This window comes from Pseudophryne corroboree, chromosome 5 (genome assembly GCF_028390025.1).
Source record: "Pseudophryne corroboree isolate aPseCor3 chromosome 5, aPseCor3.hap2, whole genome shotgun sequence".
NCBI lineage: Eukaryota > Metazoa > Chordata > Amphibia > Anura > Myobatrachidae > Pseudophryne > Pseudophryne corroboree.
In genome coordinates, this window is record NC_086448.1 from 283,998,218 (window position 1) to 284,022,063 (window position 23,846).

At 46.0% G+C, this 23,846-nt stretch overlaps 1 protein-coding gene across 2 annotated transcripts in view; it reads left to right on the plus strand.

Annotated features, from left to right (window-relative positions):
• Positions 1-15,765, plus strand: part of ACAD11 (acyl-CoA dehydrogenase family member 11) — a 279,715-nt gene extending 263,950 nt beyond the window's left edge. For both annotated transcript variants that reach the window (XM_063922380.1, XM_063922381.1), the window contains 2 exons: positions 14,536-14,645; positions 15,432-15,765. In XM_063922380.1, coding sequence (XP_063778450.1) covers positions 14,536-14,645; positions 15,432-15,543 — 222 coding nt within the window. In that variant the 3' untranslated portion in view covers positions 15,544-15,765. The remainder of the gene's footprint in view (positions 1-14,535; positions 14,646-15,431) is intronic.
• Positions 15,766-23,846: the final 8,081 nt, after the last annotated feature.

Below are 23,846 nucleotides of genomic sequence, written 5' to 3' on the forward strand. Positions count from 1 at the left end.
AGAGCGGGAGATGCCTGGCTTGGCTGAGCAGCCAGGTCCTGTGCAACTCCACTAGTGTCAGGCATCTTTTTTCGATAAAAATGCATCTAAGTCAGAATGCAATGCGACTAAGATGCACCGGAACACTGCTGTTTCATTTGACATGCGACACTTGTATATCTGTGTGTGACTGAGTCTGTATGTGAAGCCCCACGGAACTTGGTATGGAAAAAGCCACTGTCTCTGCATCGTAACACGTCATATGTAGTTTCAGTCGCACACAGATATACAAGTGTTGCATATCATATTAATTAGCACAGTTTTCTGGAGCGTCTTAGCCACATTGTGTTGCATCTAATACGCATTTTCGGCAAAAAAGACACCCAAAGCTAGCAGAGTCTCACGAGCCCTAGAGTACAAGAGGGGCTGTTTGGCACGACTGCAGCAAACATGTATGAGAACACATCTGTATGTAACAAAATGTAAATGTCCTATGTGTACAAATTAATTAACGGCATAACATTCTTTTAAGTCCCAGGAGTTAATGTCCATATATGGGGACATGCGCCTACCCAAATTAATGAAACTAGGTACTACTCATCCAGTGCCTGTTTACCGTCATAAAAACAAAACAAAAACATCTTGTTTAAGGACAGGACTGGTCATCCCTACAATTCATTTAGCCGATGTGCCAACATTCCTGCATGCCATTAACATCCAAAGTGCTCCACCAACTGTGGCTGGCTCTATTGTGTGCAGATTAGTGATGTGCACCGGAAATTTTTCGGGTTTTGCGGATTTGGTTTTGGATTCGGGTCCGCGGCCGTGTTTTGGATTCGGACGCGTTTTGGCAAAACCTCCCTGAAAATTTTTTGTCGGATTCGGGTGTGTTTTGGATTTGGGTGTTTTTTTTTTTACAAAAAACCCTCAAAAACAGCTTAAATCATAGAATTTGGGGGTCATTTTGATCCCATAGTATTATTAACCTCAATAACCATAATTTCCACTCATTTTCAGTCTATTCTGAACACCTGACACCTCACAATATTATTTTTAGTCCTAAAATTTGCACCGAGGTCGCTGGATGGCTAAGCTATGCGACACAAGTGGCCGACACAAACACCTGGCCCATCTAGGAGTGGCACTGCAGTGTCAGACAGGATGGCACTTCAAAAAAATTGTCCCCAAACAGCACATGATGCAAAGAAAAAAAGAGGCGCACCAAGGTCGCTGTGTGACTAAGCTAAGCGACACAAGTGGCCGACACAAACACCTGGCCCATCTAGGAGTGGCACTGCAGTGTCAGGCAGGATGGCACTTCAAAAAAATTGTCATCTTCCTCGCAAAGGACTGTTGGACAGTCAATTGCTTACTGGAAGTAGTACAAGTGGTCTTCCGACTTCCCCTCTGGGATGCCGATCGACTCCCAGCAGCAACAACAGCAGCGCCAGCAGCAGTAGGCGTTACACTCAAGGATGCATCGGAGGAATTCCAGGCAGGAGAGGACTCGTCAGACTTGCCAGTGACATGGCCTGCAGGACTATTGGCTTTCCTGTGTAAGGTGGAAATTGACACTGAGGGAGTTGGTGGTGTGGTTTGCAGGAGCTTGGTTACAAGAGGAAGGGATTTAGTGGTCAGTGGACTGCTTCCGCTGTCATCCAAAGTTTTTGAACTTGTCACTGACTTCTGATGAATGCGGTCCAGGTGACGTATAAGGGAGGATGTTCCTAGGTGGTTAGGGTCCTTACCCCTACTTATTACAGCTTGACAAAGGCAACACACTGCTTGACACCTGTTGTCCGCATTTGTGTTGAAATAATTCCACACCGAAGAGGTGATTTTTTTTGTATTTTGACCAGGCATGTCAATGGCCATATTCGTCCCACGGACAACAGGTGTCTCCCCGGGTGCCTGACTTAAACAAACCACCTCACCATCAGAATCCTCCTTGTCAATTTCCTCCCCAGCGCCAGCAACACCCATATCCTCATCCTGGTGTACTTCAACAGTGACATCTTCAATTTGACTATCAGGAACAGGACTGCGGGTGCTCCTTCCAGCACTTGCAGGGGGCGTGCAAATGGTGGAAGGCGCAAGCTCTTCCCGTCCAGTGTTGGGAAGGTCAGACATCGTAACCAACACAATTGAACTCTCCTTGGGGATTTGTGATTTAGAAGAACGCACAGTTCTTTGCTGTGCTTTTGCCAGCTTAAGTCTTTTCATTTTTCTAGCGAGAGGATGAGTGCTTCCATCATGTGAATCTGAACCACTAGCCATGAACATAGGCCAGGGCCTAAGCCGTTCCTTGCCAATCCGTGTCGTAAATGGCATATTGGCAAGTTTACGCTTCTCATCAGACGCTTTCAATTTTGATTTTTGGGTCATTTTACTGAACTTATGTTTTTTGGATTTTACATGCTCTCTACTATGACATTGGGCATCGGCCTTGGCAGACGACGTTGATGGCATTTAATCGTCTCGGCCATGACTAGTGGCAGCAGCTTCAGCACGAGGTGGAAGTGGATCTTGGTCTTTCCCTATTTTAACCTCCACATTTTTGTTCTCCATTTTTTAATGTGTGGAATTATATGCCAGTATCAATAGCAATGGCCTACTACTATATATACTGCGCACAACTGAAATGCACCACAGGTATGGATGGATAGTATACTTGACGACACAGAGGTAGGTAGAGCAGTGGCCTTCCGTACCGTACTGCTATATATACTGGTGGTCACTGTCAGCAAAACTCTGCACTGTACTCCTCCTATATAATACAGCTGCTCCCCAGTCCCCACAATTAAGCAGTGTGAGCACAGATATATGCAGCACACTGAGCACAGATATGGAGTGTTTTTCAGGCAGACAACGTATACTGGTGGTCAGTGGTCAGCAAAACTCTGCACTGTACTCCTCCTATATAATACAGCTGCTCCCCAGCCCCCACAATTAAGCAGTGTGAGCACAGATATATGCAGCACACTGAGCACAGATATGGAGCGTTTTTCAGGCAGACAACGTATACTGGTGGTCACTGGTCAGCAAAACTCTGCACTGTACTCCTCCTATATAATACAGCTGGTCCCCAGTCCCCACAATAAAGCAGTGTGAGCACAGATATATGCAGCACACTGAGCCCAGATATGGAGTGTTTTTCAGGCAGACAACGTATACTGGTGGTCACTGGTCAGCAAAACTCTGCACTGTACTCCTCCTATATAATACAGCTGCTCCCCAATCCCCACAATTAAGCAATGAGCAGTAGCACAAATATTATTAATAAACGGAGAGGACGCCAGCCACGTCCTCTCCCTAACATTTCCAATGCACGAGTGAAAATGGCGGCGACGCGCGGCTGCTTATATAGAATCCGAATCTCGCGAGAATCCGACAGCGGGATGATGACGTTCGGGCGCGCTCGGGTTAACCGAGCCATACGGGAGAATCCGAGTATGCCTCGGACCCGTGTAAAATGGGTGAAGTTCGGGGGGGTTCGGTTTCCGAGGAAACGAACCCGCTCATCACTAGTGCAGATACCCTCCCATGTCCCCCTTGTAAACATTATGCTCTCTTGCCCACAAACACAGCAACAACTATTGATAGTGAGTCCATTTTTTGCACTGTGGACACTACTAATATAATACAGTGTGCTCCCAACTCTCAGTCTGTTCCCAGTTAGAGGACATGTGCCTAGACCCCCTAACCCATTGTGTATCATCATCCACGTACACAGGATTCCATACCCGAGCATTTTATCATCTATTCAGGCAGTTTACTCTGGGTCTCTAGGGCTCCTTACTGAGCCAGCTCTGGTGCTCCACTTCTCTCCAGCTCTGCTCTGCTATTATTTTTATAGACGAGACCTAAGCAGTGCCACCCGCGCAAGGGGGTAGAATTACATAGTAGTTCTCACTGAGTACATCCCTTAGCAGTGCTCATCCACTGCCGGACTCTCAGAAGCGTATTGCACTCGGACACTCTCTGTGACTACAGTCACAATGATAGTGAATATAGCCGGGGAGCGGGGCACTTCCAGGTATGGGGAGGGGTGAGGCACCTCCTCTTCCTCATCCGCTCCCCTTCTCATTGGTCCACGTGGTCTATCACCAAACACCAGCAACTACAATCGGCACCAGTCAGCAGTGCAGCATGAGCATACCTGTACATTTTCTGCGGTACCGTAGCTGCACTGCATGGTCTATCCTGGCAGTCTGGATAACAGGTTACAAAGAGCTCTGTATGGAGAGTTATCTAGACCAGTGGCTGCCTGTCCAGCTGTGTTGAGATTACAAGTCCCAGCACACCTTGTCAACTGGATTTGCTGGGAAATGTAGTGCCACCACACCTAGAGAGGGTTTTTTAATTGTATGTATGTGTGCATATATCCCCTCAGTGTCCCTGTCCGCACCCTCTTTGTAATTCCCCCTCAGTGTCCCTGCCCGCACCATTTCTGTAACTGCCGCCTCAGTGTCCCTGCCCATACACTCCTGTAGTTCCCTCTCAGTGTCCCTGCCCACACTCTTCCCATAATTCCCCATCAGTATCCCTGCCCGCATCCTCCCCGTAATTCCATCTCAGTGTCCCTACCCACACCCTAACCGTAATTCCCCCTCAGTGTTCCTGCCCGCACACTCATCGTAATTCCTCCTCAGTGTCCCCGCCTGCACCCCTCCCTGTAATTCTCCCTCAGTGTTCCTAACCTCAGCCTCCCTGTGACTTCCCCCTCAGTGTCCCTGCCCGCACACTCCTGTAATTTCCTCTCAGTGTCCCTACCCGCACCCTAACCGTAATTCCCCCTCAGTGTCCCTGCACACCCTCCCCGTAAGTCCCTCTCAGTGTCCCTACCCGCACCCTAACCGTAATTTCCCCTCAGTGTCCCTGCCAGCACCCACCCCGTAATTCCATCTCAGTGTCCCTGCCCGCACCCTCATCGTAATTCCTCCTCAGTGTCCCTGCCTGCACCCATCCCTGTAATTCTCCCTCAGTGTTCCTAACCTCAGCCTCCCTGTGACTCCCCCCTCAGTGTCCCTGCCCGCACCCTCCCTGTAATTGCCCCTCAGTGTCCTTGACCTCAGCCTCCCTGCAGCCCCTTCCTCTCATTTTCACTACCCGAACCCTCCCTGTAATTCCCCCTCAGTGTCCCTGACCTCAGCCTCCCTGTGACTCCCCCCTCAGTGTCCCTGCCCACACCCTCCTGTAATTCAACATCAGGGCCCCTGCCCGTACCCTCCCCGTAATTCCCCCTCAGTGTTCCTACCCGCACACTCCTGTAATTCCCCCTCAGTGTCCCTGCCCACACCCTCCCTGTAATTGCCCCTCAGTGTCCCTGACCTCAGCCTCCCTGTAAGCCCTCCACCTCATTGTCCCTACCACATAGGCAAACACAGGGGGTGTTTACGGTTGCCCGGAAACCCCCCTCCTCTTGGCAAGTGGCTCAAATTATGAAAACAATAGCAATGGTATATAATACGATAACTAGAGCTACCACCACATAATGCAGTTTAAGGGACATAGCAGAGTTGCTGCACATGCCCAGTGGTAGCATCTTCTTCTACCAAGTTTGCTGTGTGAATCCTCAATCGGTACACTGGACAAGAGAGTAGCTACCAGGAAGAATAGATAGGAGCCTTACCATGAGGTGGGAGAATGTGTGCTTAAAAAGTGCAGGACTGGTTCTATTATGTTTGTGTATTTATTTATTATGGTATGTTTAATCTTTTTCCTGACCACTTATTTATATTATTTAAATGTGTGATACAGCCTATACTATAGACCAACTATAGTGTTAAATATTAATACTATATTCCATACAGTATACATTAATGTCCAGGGTCTTTACTAGGTTCTTCTACCGCTCCCTCAGACTCCAACAATTGCTCCAACGTTCTGCAAAGTGGGAGATTGTGTACTGCATTTGGAAACCCCCCTCTAGAAATCCTGCGTTTGCCACTGTACCCGGACCCTCCCTGTAATTCTCCCTCAGTGTCCCTGACCTCAGCCTACCTGTAACTTCCCCCTCTTTGTCTCTGGGTGGGGGAGGTGGGGGGCAGGGCCGTCTTAACAGCAGTGTAGGCCCCTGGGCACAGCAATGCACTGGGCCCCCTACCCATCCTCCAGCGGTAGGGGTGGGGGGGTGCTATCAGTGGCTGCTTTGGGGTGTCGTACGGTATGCCGGCGCTCGGGCTCCCGGCGACCAGCATACCGGCGCCGTGAGCCCGACCGCCGGCATACCATCAGCGTTGCGAGCGCAAAGGAGCCCCTTGCGTGCTCGCTGCGCTCGCCACACTGCGCTGCGGGCACGGTGGCGCGCTAAGCGCGCCACACTATTTTATTCTCCCTCCAGGGGGGTCGTGGACCACCACGAGGGAGAATAGTTGTCGGTATGCCGGGTGTCGGGATTCCGGCGCCGGTATACTGTGCGCCGGGATCCCGACATTCGGCATACAGAAGACCACCCGCTGCTTTGATGTCCCGTGGGTGGTAGGGGGTGTTCTATCTTCCGCTCAGCATGTAGGACCTGGAGCAGTAATTTCTGCTAATTACTCCTTTACTGCACAGATGGGGCTAAACTGTAAAAGGGGGCATTGGGCTGAATGAAGGTGCCCTGGTACATGACTTCCAGGGTGGTAGGGGGTGTTTAATATGTAGGGAAGGGGTGGATAGTGGAGTAGGCTTAATATTTATCATTTTCTGGTGGGAGGGCAGCTTGCTTGACTGCAGATATCTCAAGTTTCTCTGACGTCCTAGTGGATGCTGGGAACTCCGTAAGGACCATGGGGGATAGCGGCTCCGCAGGAGACTGGGCACAAAAGTAAAGCTTTAGGACTACCTGGTGTGCACTGGCTCCTCCCCCTATGACCCTCCTCCAAGCCTCAGTTAGATTTTTGTGCCCGGCCGAGAAGGGTGCACACTAGGGGCTCTCTTGTGCTTCTTAGTGAAAGTTTAGTTTTAGGTTTTTTATTTTCAGTGAGACCTGCTGGCAACAGGCTCACTGCATTGAGGGACTAAGGGGAGAAGAAGCGAACTCACCTGCGTGCAGAGTGGATTGGGCTTCTTAGGCTACTGGACACCATTAGCTCCAGAGGGACCGAACACAGGCCCAGCCTCGGAGCTTGGTCCCAGAGCCGCGCCGCCGGCCCCCTTACAGAGCCAGAAGCAAGAAGAGGTCCGGAAAATCGGCGGCAGAAGACATCCTGTCTTCACCAAGGTAGCGCACAGCACTGCAGCTGTGCGCCATTGCTCCTCAGCACACTTCACACTTCGGTCACTGAGGGTGCAGGGCGCTAGGGGGGGGCGCCCTGAGCAGCAATAAAAACACCTTGGCTGGCGAAAATACATCACATATAGCCCCCAGGGCTATATGGATGAATTTTAACCCCTGCCAGATTCCACAGAAAAACGGGAGAAAAGGCCGCCGAGAAGGGGGCGGAGCCTATCTCCTCAGCACACTGGCGCCATTTTCTCTCACAGCTCCGTTGGAGGGAAGCTCCCTGGCTCTCCCCTGCAGTTACTACACTACAGAAAGGGGTTAAAAAAGAGAGGGGGGCACTCATTAGGCACAGTATAACAATACAGCAGCTATAAGGGGAAAAACACTTATATAAGGTTATCCCTGTATATATATATAGCGCTCTGGTGTGTGCTGGCATACTCTCCCTCTGTCTCCCCAAAGGGCTAGTGGGGTCCTGTCCTCTATCAGAGCATTCCCTGTGTGTGTGTGCTGTGTGTCGGTACGTTGTGTCGACATGTATGAGGAGAAAAATGAGGTGGAGGCGGAGCAATTGCCTGTAGCAGAGATGTCACCCCCTAGGGCAGGCTTTTTCAACCAGTGTGCCGTGGCACACTAGTGTGCCGCGACCACTTGCAAGGTGTGCCGCGGAGCCAGAGCAGCTTCCTGCACCTTCAGAGTGAACTGTTGGCCCAGGCTCTTCTTAGAGCAGGCATGTCCAAACTGCGGCCCTCCAGCTGTTGAGAAACTACACATCTCAGCTTGCCCGCACACAACTTTAGCATTCTCTGACAGCAATACTGTGTCAGGGCATGCTGGGATATGTAGTTACACAACAGCTGGAGGGCCGCAGTTTGGACATGCCTGTCTTAGAGGATCAGTCGTGCTTCGACCATGACCTATGCCTTGATGACGCGGCGGTGTGATATCATAGGTCACGGCCGCTGCGTCTCACCACCCAGCCAGCCCACCCACCTGCATACACATCTTCCAGTTTCCGCCTGCATCCACAGCTTTCCTTGCCCACCCACATCTGCGCGACCTCCCGCTCAGTATTCGCAGCAATCCATTATGAACAACCTCCGCCACTGAGGGACAGGGAGGAGGACAGCTGACTGGTAGGGGCTAATATTTGTTATTTTAGTTCTCCTGTGGGGAGCAATAGGATTTATATATTTATGGGGGAACAATGTGATTAATTCATGTGGGGAGCAATAGGATTTATGAGGGGAGAAATGTGATTTATTTATGTAGGGAGCAATAGGATTTATGTAAGGAGCAACTTGATTTATGTGGGGAGCAATGTGATTGTTTTTTCTGTGTAGGCCGATGTATGTGTGGATTTTTTATTACTGTGAGGGCCAATGTGTGTTTTTAAGGTTTTTTTCTGTGGGGAATGGATGGTGTGCCTTGGCAATTTTAGAATATTGTTCGGTGTGCCGCGAGTGAAAAAAGGTTGAAAATCACTGCCCTAGGGAGTCGACATCTGAGTGGATGAGCTTATGGAAGGAATTATGATGACATGAGACAGCCGGCGACTCAGCCTGTGCCTGTCCAGGTGTCTCAAAAGCCATCAGGGGCTCTAAAACGCCCGTTACCGCAGATGGCAGATACAGACGCCGACACGGATACTGACTCCAGTGTCAACGATTAAAAGACGAATGTGACTTCCAGTAGGGCCACACGTTACATGATTGAGGCTATGGAAAATGTTTTTACACATTTATGATAATACCAGTACCACTAAAAAGGGTATTATGTTGGGTGAGAAAAAACTGCCTGTAGTTTTTCCTGCATCTGAGGAATTAAATGAAGTGTGTGATGATGCGTGGGTTTCCCCCGATAAAAACTGTTAATTCCTAAAAAGTTATTAGCATCATACCCCTTCCCGCCAGAGGATAGGGCACGTTGGGAAACACCCCCTAGGGTGAATAAAGCGCTCACACGCTTGTCTAAAGGATACGGCCGCCCTTAAGGAACCTGCTGACAAAAAGCAGTAAAATATCCTAAAATGTATATACACTCACACGGGTGTGATACTGCGACCAGCAATCGCCTCAGCCTGGATGTGCAGTGCTGGGGTGGCTTGGTCGGATTCCCTGACTGACAATATTGATACCCTAGATAGGGACAGTATATTACTGACTATAGAGCATTTAAAGGATGCATTTCTATATATGCGTGATGCACAGAGGGATATTTGCCGACTGGCATCAAGAGTAAGTGCGCTGTCCATTTCTGCCAGAAGAGGGTTATGGACAAGACAGTGGTCAGGTGATGCGGATTCCAAAAGGCATATGGAAGTATCGCCTTATAAAAGGGAGGAGTTATTTGGGGTAGGTCTAACAGACCTGGTGGCCACGGCAACGGCTGGAAAATCCACATTTTTACCCCAGGTAGCCTCTCAACATAAGAAGACGCCGTATTATCAGGCGCAGTCCTTTGGGCCCCATAAGGGCAAGCGGGCAAAAGGCTCCTCATTTCTGCCCCGTGGCAGAGGGAGAGGAAAAAGGCTGCAGCAAACAGCCAGTTCCCAGGAACAAAAGCCCTCTCCCGGTTTCTGCCAAGTCCTCAGCATGACGCTGGGGCTTTACAAGCGGACTCAGGCACGGTGGGGGCCCGTCTCAAAAATTTCAGCGTGCAGTGGGCTCACTCACAGGGGACCCCTGGATCCTTCAGGTGGTATCTCAGGGGTACAAATTGGAATTCGAGACGTCTCCCCTTCGCCGTTTTCCTAAAGTCTGCTTTACCGACGTCTCCCTCCGACAGGGAGGCGGTATAGGAAGCCATTCACAAGCTGTATTCCCAGCAGGTGATAATCAAGGTACCCCTTCTACAACAGGGAAAGGGGTATTATTCCACGCTGTTTGTGGTACCGAAGCCGGACGGCTCGGTGAGACCTAATTTAAATCTGAAATCCTTGAACACTTACATACAAAGGTTCAAATTCAAGATGGAGTCACTCAGAGCGGTGATGGCAAACCTGGAAGAAGGGGATTATATGGTGTCTCTGGACATCAAGGATGCTTATCTCCATGTCCCAATTTACCCTTCTCACCAAGGGTACCTCAGGTTTGTGGTACAAAATGATGATACTCCTTCGAAGGAAGGGAGTTTTAATTATCCCTTACTTGGACGATCTCCGGATAAGGGCAAGATCCAGGGAACGGTTGGTAGTCGGGGTAGCACTATCTCAAGTAGTGTTGCGGCAGCACGGTTGGATTCTTAATATTCCAAAATCGCAGCTGATCCCGACGACACGTCTTCTATTCCTAAGGATGATCCTGGACACAGTCCAGAAAAAGGTGTTTCTCCAGGAGGAGAAAGCCAGGGAGTTATCCGAACTAGTCAGAAACCTCCTAAAACCAGGCCAAGTGTCAGTGCAGCAGTGCACAAGGGTCCTGGGAAAAATGGTGGCTTCCTACGAAGCAATTCCATTCGGCAGATTCCACGCAAGAACTTTCCAGTGGGACCTGCTGGAAAAGTGGTCCGGATCGCATCTTCAGATGCATCAGCGGATAACCCTGTCACCAAAGACAAGGGTGTCTCTCCTGTGGTGGTTGCGGAGTGCTCATCTCCTAGAGGGCACAGATTCGGCATTCAGGACTGGGTCCTGGTGACCACGGATGCCAGCCTGCGAGGCTGGGGAGCAGTCACACAGGGAAATAATTTCCAGGGCTTGTGGTCAAGCCTGGAGACATCACTTCACATAATTATCTTGGAGCTAAGGGCCATTTACAATGCCCTAAGCCAAGCAAGACCTCTGCTTCAAGGTCAGCCGGTGCTGATCCAGTCGGACAACATCACGGCAGTCGCCCACGTAGAGAAGCTGCAAGGATTTTTCGCTGGGCGGAAAATCATGTGATAGCATTGTCAGCAGTGTTCATTCCGGGAGTGGACAACTGGGAAACAGACTTCCTCAGCAGAAGTCTTCCACATGATTGTAAACCGTTGGGAAAAACCAAAGGTGGACATGATGGCGTCACGCCTAAACAAAAAATTGGACAGGTATTACGCCAGGTCAAGGGACCCTCAGGCAATAGCTGTGGACGCTCTGGTAACACCGTGGGTGTACCAGTCAGTGTATGGGTTCCCTCCTCTTCCTCTCTTACCAAAAGTATTGAGAATTATAAGACGGAGGGGAGTAAGAACTATACTCGTGGCTCCGGATTGGCCAAGAAGGACTTGGTACCCGGAACTTCAAGAGATGCTCACGGAGGACCCGTGGCCTCTACCTCTAAGAAGGGACCTGCTCCATCAAGGACCCTATCTATTCCAAGACTTACCGCGGCTGCGTTTGACGGCAGGGCGGTTGAACGCCGGATCCTGAAGGAAAAAGGCATTCCGGATGAAGTCATCCCTACCCTGATCAAAGCCAGGAAGGATGTAACCGCAAAGCATTATCACCGCATTAGGCGAAAATATGTTGAGTGGTGCGAGGCCAGTAAGGCCCCGATGGAGGAATTTCAACTAGGTCGATTCCTGCATTTCCTGCAAACAGGAGTGTCTATGGGCTTAAAATTGGGGTCCATTAAGGTTCAAATTTCGGCCCTGTCAATTTTCTTCCAGAAAGAACTAGCTTCAGTTCCTGAAGTTCAGACGTTTGTAAAAGGGGTACTGCATATACAGTCTCCTTTTGTGCCTCCAGTGGCACCTTGGGATCTCAATGTAGTTTTGGGGTTCCTAAAGTCACAATGGTTTGAACCACTTGAATCTGTGGAGTTAAAATATCTCACATGGAAAGTGGTCATGCTGTTGGCCCTGGCCTAGGCCAGGCGTGTGTCAGAATTGGCGGCTTTATCCTGTAAAAGCCCTTATCTGATCTTCCATTCAGACAGGGCGGAATTGAGGACTCGTCCTCATTTTCTCCCTAAGGTGGTTTCAGCGTTTCATCTGGACCAACCTATTGTGGTACCTGCGGCTACTAGTGACTTGGAGGACTCCAAGTTGTTGGACATAGTCAGGGCCCTGAAAATATATGTTTCCAGGACGGCTGGAGTCAGAAAAACTGACTCGCTGTTTATCCTGTATGCACCCAACAAGCTGGGTGCTCCTGCTTCTAAGCAGACTATTGCTCGTTGGATTTGTATTACAATTCAGCTTGCACATTCTGTGGCAGGCCTGCCACAGCCAAAATCTGTAAAAGCCCATTCCACAAGGAAGGTGGGCTCATCTTGGGCGGCTGCCCGAGGGGTCTCGGCTTTACAACTTTGCCGAGCAGCTATTTGGTCAGGGGCAAACACGTTTGCTAAATTCTACAAATTTGATACCCTGGCTGAGGAGGGCCTGGAGTTCTCTCATTCGGTGCTGCAGAGTCATCCGCACTCTCCCGCCCGTTTGGGAGCTTTGGTATAATCCCCATGGTCCTTACGGAGTTCCCAGCATCCACTAGGACGTCAGAGAAAATAAGAATTTACTTACCGATAATTCTATTTCTCGTAGTCCGTAGTGGATGCTGGGCGCCCATCCCAAGTGCGGATTGTCTGCAATACTTGTACATAGTTATTGTTAACTAAATCGGGTTATTGTTGTTGTGAGCCATCTATCCAGAGGCTCCTCTGTTATCATGCTGTTAACTGGGTTCAGATCACAGGTTGTACGGTGTGATTGGTGTGGCTGGTATGAGTCTTACCCGGGATTCATAAATCCTTCCTTATTGTGTACGCTCGTCCGGGCACAGTATCCAAACTGAGGCTTGGAGGAGGGTCATAGGGGGAGGAGCCAGTGCACACCAGGTAGTCCTAAAGCTTTACTTTTGTGCCCAGTCTCCTGCGGAGCCGCTATCCCCCATGGTCCTTACGGAGTTCCCAGCATCCACTACGGACTACGAGAAATAGAATTATCGGTAAGTAAATTCTTATTTTCTGAAAATATATTTCATAGCTTTCAATTGGATAAAAACCTAGAGAGTCCCATCTTTCAGAAGGTTCTGGGGACTTGGGGATCAGAGTTCAGGAGCCAGAGCAATTCACCAACGAAAATCTAAAACTGCATATTAGGCGTGTGGAGCTGCAGCAGGGACCAGCTGCTGGAAGGCTGATATCTCTGGTTCTGGGCATATTAGAGACAAGCTGCCAGTGTGCACTGAAGGGGAGAGTTACAACTTTGGGATTATAGCCTCAGAAAAACTCTTAAGTCAGACAGAACCCCAGATATCTGGCTGGGAAGAGCAATTAACAGGCTTGGATGGGGACCACTGCTTTCAAGTTGGATATCTCTGGTTCCCCAGGGCCGGTATTATAGCTACCTGAAGCTGAGAATGTTTTGAAATCATGGGATACTAAAGATATAGAAGCCTTCCCCTTCTAGCAAGTCCTACACTAAATGTAAATATGAATTCATAATGTATAGCTGTGCTTTTTATCAGGTTTAGTCTTACCTGCACAACAATTTTAAAGGATTTTTTAAAGTTTATTTAGTTAGGACTAATGTAGAACTAGTCTGAAAGCAAATATGTATTGCTGTAGGTAGTACTAATATTCAAAGTTTTTAGTACAGAGTAAAGCTTGAAGCAGTTATAAAGGTCAATAATTAATTTTATTTATTTGCAACAAGTGCATTTGTTGTAAACAAAAAAAAAAAGGGGTTTCCTTGCTCTTAAAAGATCTGAATCTTTGTGAGAAGTAAGATGAATTATATTAGTGGCGTAGCTTGCATTCAGTAGCGGATCTTGCCACGGGCAAGCAGGACTTTTGCCCGGGGTGCCGCCTTCCGGAGGGCGTTGCACCATGGCAAGATCCGCTACTGCTGTGCCCCCCGCTGCCGCTGCATCCCACTGTGAAGGGAACTAGACGCGTAGCGTCTAGTTTCCCTTCGTGGAGAGGTCCTCTCCACGAAGGGAACTAGACGCGTAGCGCACAGCATTTCAGCGGCGCTAGTACTGTACAGGGGGCGTAACTGACCACGCCCCCTGTATGAAGCCACGCCCCTATTTCCCGCCCGGGGCACAAAACGGCTTAGAACCGGCCCTGCTTGCATTATGTAATGTTGATCTTATATAGTATAAAACAACTCTGTTAAAGACAACTGTAGGCAAAATAGTGTTTGATTGTCTTAAACTGACAAAAGTTTTGTTGACGGCTGTCTTCTTATCCAGGTTTATTATATTGTCAGCAATTTTCATAATGTAACACTTTTCATAATGCACCACGTGACACAAATAGGTGGTGCCTTTTTATCATTCGTAAACAAAAAATAAGTCAGGGCTTTGTGAAAGATGCTAACTTCATTTGACAAAACATTACTACAACAAATCATGTTGGATGTCCTGAAACATCTGTTCGTTTATTAAACGTACTCCATATAATAATGTTTTTGTGAATTTGTAGATTGCAATGATTAAAGTTGTGGCTCCTAGAATGGCATGTCAGGTGGCAGACCGTGCAATCCAAGTGTTTGGAGGAGCTGGAGTATCCCAGGATTTTCCGCTGGCTTTCGTGTGAGTAGTTCTATCTGCTACTGGAGAATTGTGGCATTTTATATTGGAAATTGTCTACAGAAAATATGCTTCTATAAACCACAGGCTTTTCAAAATGAATCTGTCAATGGCACATTTTTATGGCAAACAGAAATATCTAAATAACACACATTGGGCCTAATTCAAGGTTGATTGCAAATCAACTTCTAATTGTCAAAACCATGTGCACTGCAGGTGGGGCAAATATAACATGTGCAGAGAGAGTTAGATTTGGGTGGGGTGTGTTCAAACTGAAATCTTAATTGCAATGTAAAAATAAAGCAGCCAGTATTTACCCTGCAGAGAAACAAAATGACCCACCCAAATCTAACTCTCTCTCTGCACATGTTGTATCTGCCGCACCTGCAGTGTACATTGCTTTGCCCATTAGAGGAAAATTTTGTTTTGCAATCAACCTTGAATTAGTCCCATTGTATGCATTTGCCATCTTTCTGACAAGTCTAAATTACCGAAAGTAGAAAACAGACCACACAGTCGAAAACCCCCAACCCCATTTTACCTAATTAGCTTGCTAATCCCGTTGCTCCAAATGTTAAACTACTCAGATACTGTATCTTGCTAAACAGCCCAAGAAGCATTGATAGGGGAGGTATACCTAGCTACACCCTTTATGTTAGAACATAGTCAGCACACTTCCTATATGTCCCTCTCCCTTGTGTACTGTATGTACTGTGCTTTAAATAGGCTGTACTATAAATAATAAAGGGCATGGGATTGACAAATTTCTATGTAAAACATGTATTGCAGGTATACAGCTGTTCGAACACTTCGTATAGCCGATGGTCCTGATGAAGTTCATCTTTCAGCCATTGCAAAAATGGAGCTTATGGAGCAAGCAAAGTTGTTGTCAAAAATATAACAGTCATAAGTTGGCTTTATCTCTCAAATTCATGAACCCTCATTGTGTTCTTCTACGCAGTTGTGTTCCTTGCATAATGAGCTTTGCTTTCTCAAGATTGATTTACTTGTATGCTTACTTGCTACTAGTAACAATTATTACGAATTTTCATATTGTTCTTGAAAATAAAATAAACTCTTTAAGGTAAAAAGAAATCAAATTAACCCTAAATACACTACAAAAGTATATGTCTGATTTAAAAAAATATATATTTTCATAGTAAATGGACAAGGGGCATAATAACAATCATAGCAAAGTAAAATACATTTTAAAGCTAATCGGTATCCGTGCTTTCGGTTGTCTTACATAAATGTTTTCTGTTACTTTGTGTAAGGGCATTAAGAAAGGAAAAGTTAAGAAAGTACAGAAAGGAAATTGTAAGCCCCCTGATACTCCCTTTATAACATTCAGTGGTGTATAACTATCTATTTAGAGAATAATTTGGTACCTGAAAGATATGAGTAATCCCCATCACCCCCTCACAGCAGCTTTTCTTCCCCACAGCATGAACCAGAAGCACAGGTTCCTTTAGTCCCTAATCATGGCCATGCTTCTCTCCAAAAACGCAGCTAGCGACTGTAGAGTGCTATGCATCAGCGGCGGAGTGCATGCTTGTTCTTCAGATAAAGGGTAATGCGGTGTTGTCACAGCCTGGTGTACATAGTTAGCACTAATAGATCTTTACCCAGATTAGGAACCCAGCCCTTTTCAGAACTATGTTGGCGACATTAATGGACATTTGCAGGTGTTGGGAATAACCTTTAACGCCTTGATTTGCCCTTGAGTAAATGGATAATACAGTATATTCGACCCTTACACTGCAGGGATATTTTGTGGAGGCCATTATGGAATGGAGCCAAAGGACCGTTCAGACTGAGGTAGCGTAACATTTTATTAGGTCCCCTTTTACTGTTACCCTGGAGACCTATTGCACAAGTATTGATTTTGGCAATTAGCCAAGGGCATAAACATAACCCACAAGGTGAAGTTTCACCTCCAATGCACACTGGAGGTGATAGAATGGTGCTAAACAAAGAACCTTCTACACTGAAATCAGCTGGCAGACCAATATTTGGCAGTTTGGTCACAGTAGCAGAACCACCGGTGAAAGAAAGAGCCCCAAAATGCTATGAGTAGTGGATCAACCCTCAAATGCTCACCACCTCCAAAACAAGTACCCACACACTCAGATCTTTCTAGCCAGCACCACTCCTAGGCTTGAGAGAAAGTGTTATGGCTGTGGGGAAATTGGTTTGCTAAGGCTATTGGCCAGTTCCCCCTTAAGTGACTAGACTCCTGACCCTAATTCTAGTCTTGAAACCTGAGAAGTGGAGATGAGCCAGAGACTGTCACGACTCAAGTCAGTCCAATGGTACAGTATGTTGTATGGAAGTAAGCAACTCAACACAAGTGGTCACATTTATGGCAAAAAGACCACCACAAAATATGCTTTTAAAGGCAGAAGTACTGGCATCTACAGAGAAAAGGGGTGAGAAGTTTGTGGCCTCAATCATAAGGTACCTCCTTGTTGATCTTTCTGGTGTATTGCAGGTTTAACTTGTCAGAGATACTCCAGAGATTGTCATGTAGTGCAGAGGGTGTTTATTCTGGGTGTGTCATGGAAGGCCGACCACACTTAGGTCGGCAGTGTCTAGGTCGACCAGTACTGGTTGACAGTAACTAGGTCGACAGGGATTCTAAGTCGAATGGGTTTCTAGGTCGACATGTTCAAGGTCGACAGGTCAAAAAGTCGACATGAGGTTTTTTTGTGTGTGTCATTTTCTCTGTACAGTGACGGGGAACCCGAATTAGAGCACCATATCCCCTCGCAGCCAGGTTACTATTACCAATTGTAGTCCACGTGGATCGTTAAGTATGAAAAAGTTAAAAAAAAAGGAAAAAAATGTGAAAAACTCACGTCGAGCTTTTGTCCTGTCGACCTACAGATGGGTCCATGTTTATCTTGACCTTTAATAGGATTAACTGAGACTGGGCAGTCGGACTTAATCCCCTGTCTGTAGAACATGTCAACCTAGAGACCCTGTTGACCAAGAAACCCTGTCGACCTAGTTACTGTCAACCAATAGTGGTCAACCTAGATATTGTCGACTTAAGTGTGGTCGACCTAGAGACCGGATACCGTTTATTTTGATGGTCATGTGTCAGAATAGGCACCGGATTTGACTGGACAGAACCGTAACCCTGGCCAGATTAGATCCATGATATTCAACTTCATCAGATAAGCTTTATGAACATGTGTCATTGAGTTGCATGCAATTAATATTTGGCTTTTATATGTACCTAAATGCTTTGGGGCACTATTAGGGCTTAATTGTTCTCATTTTTATACTTGTGTGTATTAATCCCCTGGCTGGTATAGACCGTGTCGGACTGGAGTATGAAGGGAATGCAGTGGTAGGGGCCTATGCTTAGGGATGTCTGCAGAGGGGCTAACCATTAAGGAGTGCATTGTCTAGGCCCCTTGTTAAATAGTACATGCATAATAAAGTACAGATTAATAACAGGAATGCACTGTAGAACATACAGCATACAGTAGTCCTGTGCAGTATAATGTAAAGACGTGGGCTCTCAGGCACTGGGGCCCACTGGAGTTTCCCCTCTACCCCTGTGGGCCAGTCCGTCCCTGGTATAGATTGTAATAAAGTTTGTGCTGTCTTCAATCAAAAAAAGATAAAAAAATGTTCAGCTCATGACCTATGTGCAGTTAAAGAGGTTAAAGAATTTGAATATATAGAGTATGTTCCTAAAAATAAGAGGGTAGAGCACTTCTAGTGTAATATACCCAGCCTTGTAACTCTTAAATTGCCAAATTACTTACTAAAAACAATTGGGTTTCCCTTGTGAGCATATTTTAATTGGGGGTCCCTCCCCTTTTTAATAAAAATATTGATTGTTTTATGGTATTGCACCATAGTGTGTTTATATATTTATTGTAGATTATTCTCATGGTGATTAGTGTTTTTAGATACATTGATTTGGAACATTGAAAAATGTTTTCCTTTATTAAATGTATACGGCAATTTGGCACCTTATTGAGGGGTTAAGAGGTTGTACATACAGGACTTTGCTATGTTGCTTTTGTTTTTTGTGGCTGCTATTACAGTATATGATCATCTGGACTTATATTATTTAGCTCTGAAACCTAGAGAGATACACATATACTGTGTGTGTGTGTATGTATATATATATATATATATATATATATATATATAGATAGATAGATAGATAGTATACATAAATCAAGAATGGCATTCACCATTTTACATGATAAAAAGAAATTTATTTTGGTTCTGTGTCTAACCTTTGGCTGGGTACACACTGGAGCGATATCGCACCAAAATGCCGTTTTGGTGTGATATACCACTTTTATCGCGCAGTGTGTACCCATGACTGCACGCTTCCACAGTCGCATGCAACAGATGCTTGGTTTGATGTGCTGCACATCAAACCAAGCGTCCATCGCTAGCGTCCTGTGTTATCTTAATGAAGGAACTTTTGTAAACCTCTGTATATATGTATAACCGTGTCTTCTCAGCACATTAAGGCCCTTTCATGTAAATTGCTATTACTCATACAACAATATAATAGCTTCACATGAAATTAATGTGACACCTACAGACTACTTAGCTGACTTTTGGAAGTACAGTAGTGTGGTTTAGTTACTCCTAATGTACCTGGAATTTAAAATTTAATGAGGCATGGGGATTTCCAGAAGACTTTCCAGAGAGTCTGCAGCAACAGAATTCCTTGGCTTGAAATAAAAGCTCTGCTGGGCAGGAATGAAAAATGATATGTTAAAAGAGTGACATTTTTTTCCTGTGTGTTATAGAAATGAAAGATATTTAACAAGGGTAAGTTCTTACCATAAATCTCGTTTTCTGCTGCGGAGTACACTGGTATTCTACAGAGAATAACATTGGGGATATCCTAAAGCAGTTCCTTATTGGAGGGGACGCACTGTAGCGGGCCTCTCGTCTCAACAAGAAGCTCAAGCGGTATTGTTCCAGGTTGAGAGACCCTCAGGCAGTGGCAGTAGACGCTCTGACGACTCCATGGGTCTATCAGAGGGTGTACATGTTTCCTCCACTCCCTCTGATCCCAAGAATTCTAAAAAGAATAAAAAGGCAAAAGGTTCAAGCAATTCTATTGCTACGGACTGGCCATGAAGGGCCTGGTATGCGGACATTCAGGTGATGCTCCTCGAAGATCCGTGGCCTCTGCCTCTTCGCGAGGATCTTCTGCAACAGGGCCCGTTCGTCTATCAAGAGTTACCGTGACTACATTTGACGGCATTGAAGTTGAACGGCTGATTCTAGCCAGGAGAGGGATCCCTGACAAGGTTATCCCGACTATGATCCAAGCCAGGAAGGGGGTAACGTCTAAACATTACCACCGTATTTGGAAGAAATAAGTTTCTTAGTGTGAGAGCAGACAATATTCTGCAGTGGAATTTCATCTGGGACATTTCCTGCTTTTTCTGCAGTCAGGTGTGGATGTGGGCCTACGTCTGGGCTCCATAAAAGTCCAGATTTCGGCCTTGTCCATTTTCTTTCAGAAACAATTGGCTTCTCTCCCTGAGCTCTAGACGTTCTTGAAAGGTGTTCTGCACATCCAACCTCCCTCTGTGCCTCCCACGGCACCTTGGGATCTCAATTTGGTGCTGCAGTTCCTCCAGTTGGACTGGTTTGAACCGTTACAGGAGGTAGACATAAAATATCTTATGTGGAAGACCGTCACACTGTTGGCCTTGGCTTCAGCAAGACGTGTGTCGGAGCTGGGGGCATTGTCTTACAAGAGCCCCTATTTAATTTTCCATGAGGACAGAGCTGAACTCAGAACTCGTCAGCAATTTCTTCCTAAAGTGGTGTTTCACATCAACCAACCTATTGTGGTTCCGGTTGTTACGGACACCTCTGCTACTTCAAAGTCTTTGGATGTAGTGAGGGCTTTGAAGGTGTATGTAAAACGAACGGCTCATCACAGAAAATCAGACTCTGTTTGTTCTTTATGATCCCAATAAGATTGGGTGTCCTTCTTTAAAGCAGTCCATTGCACGCTGGATCAGGCTCACTATCCAGCATGCTTATTCCATGGCAGGTTTGCCGGTTCCAAAATCTGTACAGGCCCACTCTACTAGTTCGGTGGGTTCTTCTTAGGTGGTTGCCCGGGGTGTTTCGGCTTTACAGCTCTGCCGAGCAGCTACTTGGTCAGGTTCGAACACATTTGCAAAGTTTTACACATTTGATACTGTGGCCTCTGAGGACCTTCAGTTTGGTCAATCAGTTCTGTAGGAACCTAAGAATGCCAAATTGCTTTCTCACAAATATTTAAAATGCCCGCTCTAATATATATTGTAAACGCCTGCACCTCTTATTACCATATCCCATGAATGTGCGCTATACATCGCAAAACACTGCATCCCATAAGAGAAAACAATACACCCACACTTTATATGAGTTCCAAAGCTCATTGATGTATATATTTGTTATTAAAAGGATATGGATTCAATATATATTACAAAGTACAGTATACCTATAGTTACATGGTTACACTCACACAGTAAGCAGTTAAAACATACAGTTACAATAACATACAGTTTCAGTTACAGGCCAGCGATACAATTACCATTCCCTCCAATGCGTCTTATGTCTCTCTCTCTCTGTAAATAAATACAGGAACTGAACTGGCAGCAAGTCCATCATCCTCTGAGACCAAAAAGCCACTGAGCTCCTGTGTGATCAATATGTTATCTAGTTTCTGGGGGAGGGGTTCACGATGAGTCACCAGTCCCTTTGTATATGGTAATCAGGTTCAGCCTTGAAGACATCCAAAGGGCTGGCCTCAGTTTCCTGTCCACTGTCCTAATAAGAGTGATTTTAGCTTTTATACATTTAATCATAATTATCCGCTGCAGTGTCCCACAACAAGCATCAAATGAATCTACACATCAATCTGGTTGCTTCAATAGTAAACATGACCGGTCTATCTTGTTTCGTTAAATAATACACATACATGACACCACCCCATCATATACAATTCTAAATCATCATGATGTCTGGCGCTTGATACCACCACAATTATGTACTGCATGAAATAAGTGTCGAATCCATCTCTGTGGCATGCCCGTGTAAATGCGTGTGTTACCATATATTGCTGTGCTCGCTGCGCGTATTTGCAAGTATAGCGACTTATATGTGTGTAGTTTGTATGTTCTCTTTATGTAATATTTTTGACTTCGACAGTCCACCCTTTGGCAGCAAACAACTGCCATCAATTATTAACATAAGAAAAAATATTTCATACAATAATCGGTGACCTAGACACAAGTATGTATGCATTTCGTAAATCAGACACTTGACTATATTTGGGGAAGACAGGGAGGAGGACGAGACATACTCTATATGCACTCGGCGGTCACGGGACCACTGGTTGGGTGTGGGACAACATTCAACCTATAGAGCAGTGTTTCCCAACCGCGGTCCTCAAGGCACACCAACAGTGCAGGTTTTAGTGATATCCAGGCTTGAGCACAGGTGACTTAATTAGTAGCTCAGTTATTTTGATTTAACTATCTGTGCTGAAGCCTGGATATCACTAAAACATGCACTGTTGGTGTGCCTTGAGGACCGCGGTTGGGAATGCCTGCTATAGAGTATGCTGGGACAGTGCTTTGGCCTATAATGTCTGATTTGCGACGAACATTTCACACATACATGTACCTACGTCTTTGTACACTGATGTTTGGATTCGATTGAGGTTCTGCTGGGTAGGTGAAGAAGACACAAACAATCGTGACAGTGGCATATAACATTTTCATGATCTACATATTCCTATCATTTTCTGAACATTGTTTCCATTTCTGGAACGTATGCTAGGTCTGTTTAATCATTGAACAAGGGTTATAAGTAGTGTCCTTCCTAAATAACATAAACCTTCGGAGTTCGGGGAGAGCCACTCATAAACCTTTCTTCCACATATATTAATGAGCTCTTTATCTGCAATGTGTGAATAGCCATTGTCTGATTGTTCCTGATTACCTCTGAACTCCATAACTACTAGACCTTTGATTTTTCTCTGATTTTAACAAACTAATCGGCTAATCCTGGGATCCTATAAGGAAATCACTCCTTCCTCCAGAAACCAGTTCCAGTCCCACACTCGACTCCTCATAAAAAAAAACCTCGCAAAAATAGAATATCCTGAAAGAAAATGTTTGTCAGCGGGAAAGAGAGAAAAGAGAAATAGAACAAAACAGCTCTTTGTTCATAACAAATCAATTACAATGACTGGTCTTTCTGCAATCCTTTAGTACGCTCAGGTAGTGTTCAACAGTGCCGCCTCTCAGTCTTCACGGAACAGAGTCTCTGGTGATACGAGGTTCTCTTTGCCTTGCTCTTTGAACACACAGTTCACTTGGAACACACAGTTTACTTTGCTCTCCACCTTGCTCTTTGAACACACAGTTCACTTGGAACACAGTTACCAAACTACACAAACTCGATGAATGTGAGCAATAAACTACTTTGTCACGAGTTCTCTCCGGGTCAGCGACCTTCTTGCAGTGGGATGAGTGGACCCAAATCTCTCTTTCGGCGACCTTTAGTGCTGTCAACAAAACTTGGTATGGTCCTTCCCACCTGTCTATTAGGCAACCTCAGCGTAAGGACAATCACACAATCTCTTGGTTCATAATCAAGACAGTTAGCATTTGGCATACCAGCAATCAACAGTTTCAAGTTCTTTGTCAAGTTCTCAAATGCTGGCTCATCTCAACAAGGTACTGTACTGTCACCTCATTGGTGTATTTCTGATCATTGTGCGGATCAATCATGACATGAGGTTGTCTTCCAAAAACAACCCCAAAAAAACCCACAAATACCAAAACAAAAACAAATTTCGAAGATGGTGATTCGTTGAGTGAAGATCTGGGAGTTGTTCCGAAGCTACATAATACTAGTGGCAGTAGCTATGATCACAATAGTACAATTTCAAGCTTTGCTCCTATGTCTAGGGGTAACATTATCTACACACAAGTTTCTGCGCAATTTTTCTTTTTGCAGTAAACACAGCAGCATCCGTGGCGGCAGGAAATGCCTCTACCCAGTTTGAGAAAACATCAGTGCACACCAATACATAACAATAATACCTAAAGGGTGTTAACTGTATGAAGTCGATTTGTATTTCCTGCAAAGATCCGTCTGCAGGAGGGATATGGGATGGCTCTGTTGATATTGCTTTACCAA